The 13,910-nt window shown below is 51.9% G+C and overlaps 4 protein-coding genes and 1 non-coding gene across 5 annotated transcripts; 2 read left to right on the forward strand and 3 right to left on the reverse strand.

The window, feature by feature from the left end:
• Positions 1–178: 178 nt before the first annotated feature.
• BO72DRAFT_435175 (zinc-binding alcohol dehydrogenase family protein) lies at positions 179–1,483 on the reverse strand (the record flags this gene model as incomplete). Its single annotated transcript, XM_040943272.1, has 4 exons — positions 179–429; positions 503–1,047; positions 1,141–1,262; positions 1,337–1,483. The coding sequence occupies 4 exons, from the start codon at positions 1,481–1,483 to the stop codon at positions 218–220; spliced, it is 1,026 nt and encodes a 341-aa protein (XP_040798462.1). The 3' UTR covers positions 179–217.
• Positions 1,484–2,561: 1,078 nt separating this feature from the next.
• On the reverse strand, positions 2,562–3,478 carry BO72DRAFT_499074 (uncharacterized protein; the record flags this gene model as incomplete). The annotated part of the gene is made up of 2 exons (XM_040948818.1): positions 2,562–3,172; positions 3,223–3,478. The coding sequence occupies 2 exons, from the start codon at positions 3,476–3,478 to the stop codon at positions 2,562–2,564; spliced, it is 867 nt and encodes a 288-aa protein (XP_040798463.1).
• Positions 3,479–4,153: 675 nt separating this feature from the next.
• Positions 4,154–4,225, forward strand: BO72DRAFT_t215. Its single transcript has one exon. It is a non-coding gene; the product is annotated as a tRNA-Ala (tRNA).
• A 1,660-nt stretch (positions 4,226–5,885) lies between these two features.
• BO72DRAFT_488208 (uncharacterized protein) lies at positions 5,886–7,858 on the reverse strand. The gene is made up of 2 exons (XM_040948029.1): positions 7,062–7,858; positions 5,886–6,973 (listed from the first exon to the last, which is right to left on the reverse strand). The coding sequence occupies exons 1-2, from the start codon at positions 7,801–7,803 to the stop codon at positions 6,057–6,059; spliced, it is 1,659 nt and encodes a 552-aa protein (XP_040798464.1). The 5' UTR covers positions 7,804–7,858; the 3' UTR covers positions 5,886–6,056.
• A 380-nt stretch (positions 7,859–8,238) lies between these two features.
• On the forward strand, positions 8,239–13,527 carry BO72DRAFT_488209 (uncharacterized protein). The gene is made up of 7 exons (XM_040948030.1): positions 8,239–8,405; positions 8,507–8,732; positions 8,804–8,863; positions 8,941–11,255; positions 11,317–12,693; positions 12,764–12,982; positions 13,076–13,527. Exons 1-7 carry the CDS (start codon positions 8,350–8,352, stop codon positions 13,338–13,340), a joined length of 4,518 nt encoding a protein of 1,505 aa, XP_040798465.1. The 5' UTR covers positions 8,239–8,349; the 3' UTR covers positions 13,341–13,527.
• The last annotated feature ends 383 nt before the right edge of the window (positions 13,528–13,910 follow it).

Raw genomic sequence — 13,910 nt, forward strand, 5'->3', positions numbered from 1 at the left:
TGTACCCTGGCCTGCTACGCCGGCTCGGGCCGCCGGATCACCTTCCACCCGTCTGATTCTCGGAGATGGAGAGCGCCGGTCCCGCCGGAACGGCTGTGTTTAGCCGAATGGACGGGAACTGGTTCATATTCTCTCGTCCGCTGTACATATCTAGGTAACTATTTCTGTTGGTACCTGAGCTGCTTCTCTAGACACCACAGTAGTATTGTCGTTATGCTCATTCCCGAGAGATCTCTATCACAACTTTCTGAGCCGACACTCCCTGGCGCAAAATATCTATTCCTTCTTGAACCTTCTCCAGCCCACCAGGCACAATACGAGGGTCCGGTTTCGCCTGGAACTTCCCCGCTGCTAACGCTTCAGGGATGAATTTTCGCCACACTGCATTGCCCACGTCCAAATCCACCATCCCCGGATCTAAACCGTTAACTGGCATAACATCTGTCAGCATATTCACCGATTGTGATGTAGCAAAAGAAAGGAAAGGAATCAGCAGACTCACCAAAAACTGCCCTCACGTTCTCCGGCAGCCCGCCCTGCGGCCATAGCATCACCGGGAGCGTTCCTCCCCCTATCCTCCCCAGAATCTGACCGCATTTCGCCTGAGTATCTGTACTCCCGATGCAGTCCACAACATAATCTCCCTGCCTCACAAGACTGGCAATCTGATCAACCACGTCAGGGTCTCGGTGATCGAAGGCCTGCGAAGCGCCAAGACTCCGGACAAGATCGTGGTTGGCTTCGCTGGCGGTAGCCAGCACTTCGAGTCCCGACGCGACCGCCAGTTGGATGGCCGAGCTGCCGACCGATGAACTCCCGCCCCAGAGGACAATGCGCTTGCCCGTGCTCTTCGGACTCAGGGAAGGAAAAGGCAGATCCAGCTGCACGTAGAGAGCACTGGCAGCGGTGGACACCGACAGAGGCAGCACGGCCGCGTTGGCGAGAGGCAGGGAGTCTGGAACCTCCGCGACGAGAATCTCCCGCACGGTGGTGTAGAGCTGAAAGCCTGCGTTGGTGGCTTTACGCGTGAGCAATGAGTCGCAGTGTCTTATCATTCGAATGGATCAGTATTCGTTTTAAAGCCGCTGCGAGATATGCCCTTTTTCTGTTCGAGAAAAGCGGGACTTGAATTGAACGCACCCAATTACTCTCTGCCCGACTTTGAATTGCGTGACCTCGGAGCCAAGCTGCACAATGGTTCCTGCGACATCGTTGCCCCAGATGAATGGGTACTCGAGCTCGAAGTACGGGGTGTCTTGCATCTATGTGGTCGAAATGGCTAGAGTGAACGCTATTCTCCAAAGATACCTGTTATCCTCCACGGCGGCTTGCTCACCTTCCAATCGGTCGGATTGACCGCTGCGTAGGCTACTTTGATCACCACTTCATGTTCATTAGGGCTAGGAATTGGCCCTGGACCGACTCGGAGGGATCTGGTGCGAGCCTTGGGCTGCCATGCGGCTTGGTTGAGTAAGGAAGTCATTGTTATCAGGTAAGGCGTATCTAAGTAGATAATTGAATGATCAATGAAATTTGAAATGAACTTTGTGTACATACAGACGTTGAATCAGGTGCCTTATATATTAGTGCCTTGATATGCTGGAATTTTGGCGTTGGTAATCCTATACCGCAATGCGAATGTTGATTAATCACGGAAGGATGTTGATCGCTAAGCATGGCAGGTTGATTTGTCAGGCACACACCAAGGTGAGATCTGTTCACAACTGTGAAAATGGTATTGGCGCCCACAGATGAGCTATTTAGTGGTTCTATGTCGGAACTATGAGAGGCGGGCCACAACAAGGGCTGCATGCTTATCCTAGTGGTATGGGACGGAACCGACGACTACCGTCAATTGGACGATCCGACCTACAACCTTAAATGCAATGCCCATTATGTACAATTTAACACAGTAAGGAACATGCAATCATTTAAGCTGGATAGGAACGGAACAGCCTTAATGGCACATATGTACCCGATACTCATGCGATCCAAGGTTCCTAGCGGGTGAGGGCGCTATCGACCACGAGTGAATCTAGGCCAAGTGCGGTAAGAAGCCGGACGTGACTCCGCTGGTCTAATTATTGTGTATCATTACCGAGGAAGTTATTTTCGACAAGTTGGGCATAGGTTGAATGGTGTCAGGTTAGAGTTGTATGTAACCTCACAAGGGCAAGTCCGCAATCCGGAAGCGCCAGGAATTGGAGGATTCCAAGGCTGAGCGGAAAACCATGAAATTGGAGTCGACTGGTCAACTCAAAGGAACCAGTGGCTTCATGTGACGAAACGCCGGGCAACTATAAGAAGAAAGAAGGAAAGAACATGTAGAGCCTTGAAGTCAAAAATCAAAAGAGAATCGGGTTTCCGATGCCCTAAACACAAGTTGTTCCGAATGCCGATTAATCTACCCTCAAACCGCCAAAAGCCACACTTCACTGACGCCCGAGATAGATAAGAGATTTACCGACTGCGAAGTCCTTCTTGCGACAAAACTCACTGAAGTATAACATTCTGTGCAGCCAGGAATACCCAGTCACCCCCTTGATGTCTATAACGACAAACTACTCCACCCTCGCCTCCCCCTGAAACCTCAACGTCTCCGTCTCCCGCTTTCCTCCCTGCCTCCCACCACCTTCAACATTCTCCACCTCGTCAACAACCCCAGAAATGCCTTTCTCTTCATCCCCTACCACCGACTGTCGAGGAGCAACCCTTCCGATGGATGGAGCACCCACCAAAACCCGCCATAGAGCCTTTCCCGCCAGGCCCAGCACATACCACCCCAACCCTAACCACGCCAGACCCAATAAGACCTCAAACCACCACGTGAGCATCCACTGCACCGCCGTGTCCGGGTTAATCCCCCCCCCTCCCTCGATCATCCTCTCGTAAATCAACGCCATATTCCGCGTCATCTCGGGCGGCCACATGTCGGCCAGATCCTCCCTCCCGGTGGGCGAGGCCACGGTCCAGGCGCGGAGTCCCAATTCGCGGGCGTCAGTGGTGGTAGTCATGGTCGGATCCAAGCCAAGGACGACAAACAGGAACAGCACAAGGAGAACATGCCGAGCGTGCATAGTAGGACGCCCGCGGAGAGGAGGTCGCGAGGCCGGATTGCGTTGCAGATCAGAAACAGAAAGACGGATTTGCGGGGGTGTTTGCTCATGGGCCCCTGGAGGAGGTTGGCGATATAATTTATGAGTCTGGTGGTAGTGGTGGTACAGTGGTGGTGGTCGAGGGAATGGTTGCTGTTTGTCTTTGAGGTGGTGGGGTGGGAGTAATTCGGGCGGAGGTGGACAATCAACCGGCACACAAGAAAGATGAGAAGGCTTGACGAGGCCAGGCGATGGGCCATACTGGGGGTGGCGCCGGGGCTGAAGTTGGTGGCTACCATCAGACTGAACAGATGAAATATCCAGCAGGCGGGGATGATGGCGGAGAGAGCTCTATGGGCCTTTTTGAGGCGGTGGACTATCATCCTTACTGATATTGCTGCTTATCATCTGTGTGGATAAGGAATGTGTGAGGTTGAGATTTCGAATTTATGGTATTCAAGCAGATATACTGATTATTTTTAATCCAGGTGAGTTGGTGGCTTTTCAAAAACAGGCAGCCGATTCCCTAACACCAGGCAGAATCATGGATGGAGGGTTGAACTACGGATTTTAGGGTCAAGGTTGCGGGGTCTGCCAAGAGGTCTCGTATACTGACATTCTGAAAACACTGTGACACCCTGCAAAGAGACAGTTTTGGTATATTCTGGGTATTTTAGCAAGCTCAATTTGTGCCACTGAGCATCCGTCATCATTCGATTTGAAGTTTCCAGCTTGATTTTTGAGCGTACTGTTGCTCCTCAGACAATGCAACAATGCAGTTGTCCCCTGGATTTATATAACCTAGCCACGGGGTAGATGGTCAACAAAGTGCCTTACAGAGGCACTTCAATCAGTTTTGCTATGGGTAGATTCCTATAGTGTAGCTCAATAGAAAGAAGAGTCTTCTCTTCTGCCCAAAGCTCTTTTCATGTTACTGTATGATTGATCTACATGCATCCCAATATCCGAGATCGACAAGTGGTCCGGAAGATGGCAGTTGTCATTGACTGGCAACTAATGTTTGGGTGACACATTTGCGAGTAGCTCAAACATCAATTGGGGCTGTGGTTTAGTGGTATAATATTCCCTTAGCATGGGAGAGGTCCGGGGTTCGATTCCCCGCAGCTCCATATTTTTGGTTTTTTCTTTTGTTGGCCTCATTCGCATCCACACAGTTGATTGCTGTTCATCGTCCGGCACGGGTAAGGTTGAGGACCCGCAAGCCCTAACCCGGCCATAGGTTTGGGAATGGTTTACCGCGGACAGCATACTCCCTCGCGAGACCATGGTACTGCCGAAGAGACGAGTAGCATCTTTCAAATCCGTCAAGCACAGTCACATGTGGGGAGGGCAGTTCCCGCATCGTACTGCTTCCCCTGAGCCGGTGGAACAAGAGACGACCCGTCTCGCCGAAAATCGCGACGTTCACCGAGAATGTCTCTGCCCACATCCTCATTGCGGAAGGATTCATTTCTCGTTAATGCGCAGGGGACAGAGAGGATTTCGAGATTCAGTCCTTGGTAGGCGACGCGAGGCCTGTCACCACTCATATCACAGCCCGAGGAGAAATGGTTGTTATGGACATGCTAAAAGATGAGGAACATGGCTGACCTAAGCTCAGTGGAAACACGTCTCGCCCTAATGCTATTCCCTGAAAGAAAGTCCATTACTATGCTCCGAAGGCACTGCACGATCTGGGCTTCTAACCTTCACATTCGTGTCCGTCCTGTCATAAGACAGCACCAAGCGTACTTGCGTGGGACGACCAGAAGATGCGTCTGCAGTCGACAGGCTCGTCTTCGTGACACAATCTGTGTCTGGTTCATTTAGTCTCCAGATTTGAATGTCATCAATGGAGCTTAGTGTCTACTACAAACATGGTGGCTGCGTTGAGTGCTTTGACTGGGGGTTGCATAGGTGTAGGTGGTTAAAAATACCTAAAGATAAGATATGTTAGTCATAGTTGCCGGACTTGCGGAGGTCAGTATACTCACACTGCTCATAGGCAAGTCGCAAGTCAACTGGGATCAGGATGAAGATATGATATTGAAGCCCCCGCCCAGCTCTACCCGCGTAATCAACTCTAAGCCAACAGCAATAGCAGAAATTCCCGTCAACAGGTATCGAGAACACCGCTCCTCGGCAGGTCCACGTCTAGGTGTCCTTTTCGTTTGGGGCTTCCTAAGCCCAGTCCAGCCATTTCTATAGCACAGTCCAACCATCGACAGTCGTCCAAACATTCAAATCACGATCCGAATGATTAGAAATTATACCGCCTCTGAGTAAATCCACATCGATCGGGGCATGGATAGCGCACTAGGCCGAGAAAGATGCACATCTAGACTCAGAGTTTGCTCACACGTTAGCCTCAGCCGGTGTTGTGTTGCGCTTTGTAATAGGGCTGGATAATTACAGTCGTTGATCAGGGATAGTCTTAGGCCACGATCCTAGGGACACCAAGAACACCAGGAGAGCCACAAAGGTCGTCAAGAACAGATGGAAGTCGTAAGGCTCTGAGAGCTTGGTTGGTGGAAGACGGTTAGGGAAGGTTGAAAGTCTCTGCTTTGCGACGTTCATGTGCACGAAGTACTTCGGATGGTTGAAGAGTACAGGGAGGAAATGGCGGCTGGAACTCTGCTTCTGTCTTTATTTTCTGTGAGTCCGATATGGTGATACTATGGGTAAATATTCACACACTGGCTATCAAACTGCCCCTTTGCGTCATTGGTATACGGCAGTCGACAGGGTCTGCAGTGATGATTGACTCTACAGAGACTTTCGAAGCGTGAGAGGGAAGATGCGAGTTGGGGTTAATGTAAACACTAGCTTTTACGCCCGCATATATCTAGTTACAACTAATAGAATTGCCCTGTATCGCAACAATTTCCAAAGCTAGCAAAGTCAAGCCCAGTCCCCACCCTGGCAGACTTTGAGCACTTTACATCCCAGGAGCGTTATCATTTAGCCACCTCCTAAGGATTTAGGCCGTCGTAATCTGGCCCATGCCTTCTCAACCAAAGCTCGAACTGAGATCCGCCACTCCACGAGAATCACGCACACCGCCAGCAAGGGCACCGTGACGGCCACCCAAATCCAGATATCCAGGGGCCCTTGTCCAAACTGCTTGAAGTTCATCCCGAACACCGAGGTGACAAATGAGGTCGGCAGGAAGATGAAAGTCAAACGGTTGGTCAGCTTGTTCAGCTGCCCGACCAGCCGCGATTCCTCCGCCATACGCCTTGATTCAGCGATGGAGAAGTTGCCCATGATCGTCGCCTTCCCACTGTCGCACAGCTCAATTAATACCTGAGCCTCTGCGGCGAGGAAGTCCAGGTCGCGCCGCTTCAGGGTCAACATTCTTTCTCGTGAGGGGGACATCCCATGGGATCGTGGAGCGAGGGGGCTGCCAGGACAGTCAGGGCCCAGCGCCTGGCACAGTGTGCGGAAGTGCGCAGCCCATCGGACCAGGATGGCCTTCGTATACTCGAAGTTTGAGATATCTTCCATGTTCAATGAGGCCACGTCTATGGTTTGATTGCGATGCATGGCCTGCGTGATGTCCTTGCGCAGCATGTTCAGGTACTGCATCGCCGCGACGGACTGGAACGCCAACAGCTCCTCGAGTGCGAGGACAGGGTCCTGCTGCACGGCACTCCACTCGAGCGTGTGTCCATAGTCAGTAGCCAAGACCGATAAGGCCTGCACGCTGCTCTCTAGACTGCCAGGGGCTATGCTCCTCGAGCGCGGTGGTTGGGTGTCAAGATGCTTCTCGAAGAACACCGGGCAGCACTCGAGAGCACCGACCACGTTCCGAAAAGCGTTCACTTCAGGGACTGGAATGTAGTTCGAGATGTCATCGCTGGCTGCATCGCTCCACACTATGACTGGGAGTCTCACACTATTCGTAAGCTTCCAGCTTCTCAATATTTCACACGCACACAAGACGTGGTTAGTGTGGTCCCTTACTCTTCGATGCTTCGCCGTCTGTCCGCACACAGACGGTAATGGCATGCTCCAGCACCATCGCCTCGCCACTATGAATGTTGACCCCGCGCACAATTGTCTGACCCGCAGGAGTGCCTGTCCGCCCGAAAAAGCTCTTGGACTTTTGTCGCAGCAGCTCCGCACATGCAAAGCGAGCCTGCTGGAGATCTTCCGCCGGAACAAACCGACCCTCATGCCCAGTGAATACGATGCATGGCACCACGATCTGAATAAACTGCTGGGATCGGGAAGGTACACTGGGAATCGCGTACCAGTCTCTCTGCCCGGTCGGCAAGAAGTCGAGATGCCTGTGTAAGAATCGATGATCGATTCCGTATCGCGTCACTACCGCGTTTAGCCACTGCGGGGAAGGATATCCGGTGAGGAAGACGAGCTCAGCCTGCTTGTCTTCATCAGCAGATTGGAATTGAGACACCTCTTGATATACCCGGGGATTTGGCTGTTCGGGATGGGCAAGAGAGTACGAGTAGAGAAAGACATTGTCGCTCCGCGCAGATGAGACGGCCGCTCGATCGGGAAGATATTGTAGGGAAGGCTTCTGAGAAGGCTGATCGAGATAGCTTGCCAAATGGCTCATGTAGGCGACCGAGTGTAATGAATTGCGATTCAGAGACCGGACTCGTGATCGTAGGAATCGAGCTCCACCGTTGTCAGGAGGTTCGTCGTGTTCGTGCTCCTGCTCAACTGCTGGCAGGTTCGTCATGTCTCCGTGACCAACGTCTCATAAAGTTGTACCGAATTCACGTCTTTGATTGTCCTATGTAGTGACTCTATATCTGGCCAGGGGCGTTTAATTTCTACTGCGAAGTTATTATATGTGTCATAGGACAGCTTGTGTGGCGTTCGCTGCGCCTCGTCGGATCCTGCAGGCGCTCAGATACCCCTCCCTGATAATGTATCCACCAACCAGTTGTGCGAGCACCAGCTCCCTTGCTGCAGACCATCTGCATGAGTTGCAGGGGAGTGTAGTTTATCTTGCGCGAGATTGGCCCTCAAGTATGCTTTGTCGAAGGCACAGCCTCGTCATTCGAGACAAGGCTGACACCGAATCTCCTCCACACAATTGCTGTGCCTCGTGCAACACCCAGCCGTAAGCCTCCCAGGCAGCATCGACAGAAAAGCGTACCTCTCTTTGTGACACGTTCTCCCCCTCGGGCGAAAAAGCGAAAAGGAAAAAGGGAACCGAATTGCTTTTATGGCTGGCCCTGCCTGAGACCAGGAGGGCTCCTTCCTAGTTCTATGGGTCAGAATGGGACGATTCCGAAGGCATTATTCCGCGGAGCCTGACGACCATCCAAAGACGATGTAAGTCAATGTAGTGTGTTAGTTTCTTATCCAGGATGCATGATGATAATTCCGGTGAGCCGGTGCAAGTTCAAGGGACTCTGCTGATGTGTCCCTGAAAGCGTCGTCGTGGTCCCGGGGCTCGATGCAGATTCCCTGGCCGAACAAACATGCCCACACTTCATGGAATGGATCCAGCACTGCTTCGCAGCACTCAAGCCTTCACTGGAAGTTTGGATCTACTGGCATGGTATCAAAGTTCAATCTGTCCAGTCGTGGGAATTGGTCTGCGAGGCTGGGAAAGAACTGTACCATGAGCTCGTTGCACTCTGCAAGGATCGAGTCAAGGTATGATCTTTCTGCTTCCGCTAATGGCAAGGCTTTCGTGATGCTCATCATCAAATATCTCGAGAATCTAGTCGCCCGACTGTAACCTCATCACAATAGGTTATCGCCTGGGTGCTTTTGTTCTCAAGAAGGTATGTAAATGCTTGTGCCTCCTTCGACGCACGTCGACTTTGACAATTCACTTATGTGATAAAACAACGAACGACAGGCTATAATCGAGGCGCATCCCAGAAGACATCATGATGGGGAATCCAACCTATTTGACTGTCTCGAAACCCTAGTTATGATCGGGGACCCGATTTTGAAAGATGCCAACCGCGAGCAATGGCCAATCCTCGTCCAAAAGTTCCTCCTACTTTCCTCCAATCAAGCCCCACTGCAGATATGCAGTCAACAAGCGTTGTGCTGCCTCAAAGCCATCTCCGATCGGTTCGAAGAGATAACTCTCCACTCGCGTCTGTTCCACATCTCGTCTGCCACAGTCAAGGCCAAGTCGTTCTTCCGCCTGCGGACTCGCACGGGGGCACGCTACGAAGGCTGCGTGTGCGATGCAAGTGTCACCGTGCGAAAGTGGACAACGGCTGATGTGGACGAGAATCTGTCGGAAGATGAGGGGGAGCAGAAGCGGTGTGTATTTCATCATCAGAGTCGGTATCGTCTGAAGCTCGACATGATTGCGGCGAATGAGTGGGAGCCTCGACCTAAGATCAGGGATAACGATGCTGGGGAACGTGATGGAAAGAAGGAAGATATGTCTTCATCGACGGAGGACTCGCATGTGTGCCCCGTGACTCCAATGCAGGAGCGCTTGGCCACTGAGAATGCCACTACCGGTGCCACTTTCGAAGGACTGCATGTGTACCCTTCATCCGACAGCCCTAAAGGGATAGCACACGCGGTGCCTCACCCATCGAGCTGTGAATGCGACACACATCAGCCCATAGAATCCCCACCTACCAAGACATTGCAGTCGGCGATCCTCATCGGAAAATCAGCGCATTCATCCACAGTTCGACCAGGCGAAGAAGTAGATATTCGTCGCGCAGCACCGGCGACCTCATATGCCCAGGTCAGCTACAGTCATTCTGCTGGCGAAAAGACAGGCACAATGGCTCCCAATCACACAGATGCCAGTCCGGAGCCCCCGAATGCCGCCCATAATGCTAGAGATGAAGATCATAGCAACAGCAACGGCAATAACGGGGTTCCAGGTGAGACGCCCGTTGTAAGTACCGGTCGGCCTCTGCCATCGCAGATTCGATTGCCCAACCGAGCTCCCAATTTCTGCGGACGGCAGGATACCCTGGAATCTCTGCGAGCATACTTCCAGGATCAAGCAGGAACGACACCACAGATGACGATGATTCCAAGACAGAGAGCAGCCATTCTGACGGGTACGCCGGGCATTGGCAAGACGGCTGTTGCCCGTGAGTACGTTCACCATCATGGCCGGCATTTCAGTTCAATTATGTGGGTACAGGCTAGCCATCGACAGAGTATCGCACAGTCCTTCCATGAGATTGCTTACGCTCTGGAACTGTTAGAGAGCCACAAGAAACATAGTCACTTGCAAAGCCATGCGAGACTCACGTCATGGTTGCAAGAAAACAAGTCGGAATGGCTGTTGATCTTCGATGATGCTGATGATCTGGAAGTCCTACAGGCGTATATACCACGCTGTGATCATGGAAATATTCTCGTCACTAGTCGATCACCGGACCTCGATATCCTTCGAAGGAGCTCTCCAGTGGAATTCTTTGTGAACCCACTCAGCGAGGAGGAAGGGAGCGAATTGGTCCATACCATCACAGGCCTCCCTCGGGAACAAGTCCAGGATCTCGGTCTCGTGCGTTTGCTCGGGGGCAACCCGCTTGCAGTGAGCATGGTTGGCAAAGCACTACAGAACGAGGCTCAATTTCACTCCAGCCGACGTAATGACCTCGAGGGTGGCGTTACAGATAGTCTGAGTAATTATCCTGGGCTGATGCGCCTACGCAAGCAATATCGGCTCCACTCCACGTCAACCACGCTGCTGACGGCCTGTCTGAATATTGATCAACTCTCCCCCGAAGCAAAAGGCTTGTGCAGTGTGATCTCCTACCTAGATCCCTATGACACCCCCGAGTCGACCCTGCTTCAGGCGCAACGATGCAGCCCAATTATCCGAGGCTTTCCGATCACAGATGAGAGCTTCCACCGGGCCCGAATCGAGTCCCTGAAAAGTGGACTTTGCTCGTCCGCGAGCTCCCGTTCATCGATACAAATGCACCGAGTGGTACAATCTACCTTGCGACAATATCTGACCAGTACTCAGGAGCAGGTGCATGCATTCACCACGGCGGTGCAACTGCTGCTTGCGCAGTGGCCCTCCAAGCGGAAGTTCAAAAATGTTGTGTTTGGCTACTGGCCCGAGTTCTCGCGCATCCACACCCAATGCCACCGCCTGTCGGAGGTTGCCTCTGCAACCCTAACAAGCCCGGAGCACTATACGCCCTTTATCAAGCTCATCCTCTTATGTGCTTGGTGAGTTGGCGAGATCCTAACTGCCCTGTTAGTATTTACTAACTTTCTTCATGTGGAACAGGTATAACTCTCATGTCTTGAAAAATGCCGAAGAGGATCTGGACTTGGTCGCGTTGGCCCACAATTTATTGGCGACCCAGCACACTGAGAAGGGACTTCCTTCCGCGACGACAAGGGAAGATGATATCCAGCGACCACAACGACTCGTGCTTATCGACGATAACACCGCTGGCTGGAAAGTGATTGATACCCCGGGCAAGCCCGCCTCCTACGTTGCGCTGAGCTACAGCTGGACCGACCAGAACGGCGATCACCAATCCATCCCAGTGACGCTCACCAGATCCACATTTCAAGTCTGCAGCAATGGGGGACGCGTGGCTGACCTCCCACTTCTCTACCGCGATGCATGCGAGATTGCCACGTCGCTCGGTATTCGCTACCTTTGGATCGATGGCCTTTGCGTCATTCAAGATGACCCCGTCGACCGCGAGGTCGAGCTGTCAAAGATCGCCGGGATCTACCGCAATGCCTCGGCCACGATCACGCGACAATACATTCCAGCAGAGCCGCCCATAAAGCTCCCGGGTGTTTCTGGCTGCGATCAGATGCTGATCGAGCCTTACTCCGTTTTATGTAATCGCTGTGCTTCGTCTTCCGGAAAAGGAACGAAGTTTCCTGGCGTTGCCATGGTTCATCCAAAGGTGCGGGACTTCTTGAAAGGGTATACCTCGGGGCTGATGGGGCTGGAAACTGAGACCGGCCCATTCAAGGTTGAGATCATCTGGCTGCCAGGTGTGGTGGCGGAAGAGCAGCAATCACCGGGCAAAGAAAAGACCGAGGACGACAATGATATGGATGATGGTGGTTTAGATGACTCACAGGCTTCAGGATCATTGAGCCCCGGCTGTGAGTTGGCGGGGTCCAAGGCGCTGCAGAGAGGAACGGAATTAGCAGAGGAGCAGCAAAACGCGGCCGTTGGAGGATCAAAGCCACTAGCAATTAGCTTGATCAATCCTAGCACACTTCCCACAGAGATAATGCTTGAAGCAGAGCCCGTCGAGCCGAAATATCATCAAGTTGACCCTAGGCTGCAGGAGGGGGATGACATCCGGGCACCAATATCGGACTCCGTCCAGGTGCAGCAGCTCATCACCACCGCAACCGAAGTGGCTGAGAATGGACTTCGTGTGTACGCGGCACAGACGATGGAAAGTTCCTTCCGCGCGCTCGCCGCGATCGTTCGAGCGCGTGATCAAGTCAGTGCTTTTTGTGAGAGATCATCCAAGGCCCTTACCAGCTACATTGTGTTCAGCACATATCTCGCCCGGATTCTGATCCAGCAGGGCTGTGCCCAGGAGGCTGTCGATCTGCTTTGCGACTTAGCGGCAAAGTCCGACGACATAGAAACGAGGATAGAGTCTAAAGTTGATGTTTGCAGGTAAGCTTTCCCAACTGCCCAGATCGATCTGTAACAGGGGATGCAATTAACGCAGGCTCCGCTCCTCAAGCATGAGTAGATTTCATTTTGCCAGAGGCGACGCGGAATTTGCCTTGTCGCGGCATCGAGAGGCGAAGTATTCCTATGGCTTAGCACTAGCAGCACTTGAGGGTGAGAAAATAGTTAGACTAGGGAACCAGACGGTCGATGAAGAAGCCAATCTCGTTGCCCTGGCACACTTGAAGCTGGCCGACGTGTACATGAAAGAAGAGAATTTTGGATTAGCACAGTGAGTATCCCCACCTTAGTATATTTTCCAAGCTCCTAGATTATCCTGTCATATCATCTGACTTGATTCATCTCATGCTTCTTCCTGTCACAGTGACGCCCTCCGCGAGACAATCACCCACTTCGAAGCCTGCGAATCCAAGGACGGACAGATTCAGTACGCCCGTGGGCTGCATCGACAGTCGCTAGTCTATGGTTTCCAGGGGAATGAACGCCTCCGCAAGGTCAAGTTGGCGGCGGCCAAACAGGCATTGCAGAATGTGTTGGAGCATGACAATGATGACCTCGCCTTGTCCTCCGTTCAAGGTGATGTTAAGGCGGACGTGTTTGAACGATCTCTTCATCTGGGGATGAGATGAAGCTGGCATTTTGCCTGTATATTGTTGTAGACTTTTGATTGATCTCTCGTCTCCCCATATTCCTTTCCGGTTATAAGGTTCCTTATCTTTCATCTAAGCACATACGACCACAGGGTGTGGAAAATAGGGCTTCCCGTCCGCTCAGCCGTACTCAAGCCACACGCCGGGAGGTTAGTAGTTGGGTGGGTGACCACCAGCGAATCCCTTCTGTTGTATGTTTTTTACTTGCACTTTTTATTTAGTCTTTGTCTAATTGTTGTCCATCAGCATAATAATACTGTCTTTGCACTTTTCTGTCTAAAACGGATTTCTCTCCGCTTCTCATAAATATTTATATATATATATATATATATTCAAATGGGACAGCCGAATTTACAATCTTCAAGTGGACTTCCCATGCGCGCTTTCAACAAGTTTTACCACAGTAAAAGCTCCTTCCCTCCCTGTTCCCCTTTCCCACATGCTAGCGCTGAGGTGCAATGCCACGGTACCTCGTACTGCCTTCAGACATTCGCGGCATTAGTTTCATTCGATACTACTAATGCTGTAGAGATATACTTAGTTCGCCTT

Source organism: Aspergillus fijiensis (genome assembly GCF_003184825.1).
Source record: "Aspergillus fijiensis CBS 313.89 unplaced genomic scaffold BO72scaffold_48, whole genome shotgun sequence".
Taxonomy (NCBI): domain Eukaryota; kingdom Fungi; phylum Ascomycota; class Eurotiomycetes; order Eurotiales; family Aspergillaceae; genus Aspergillus; species Aspergillus fijiensis.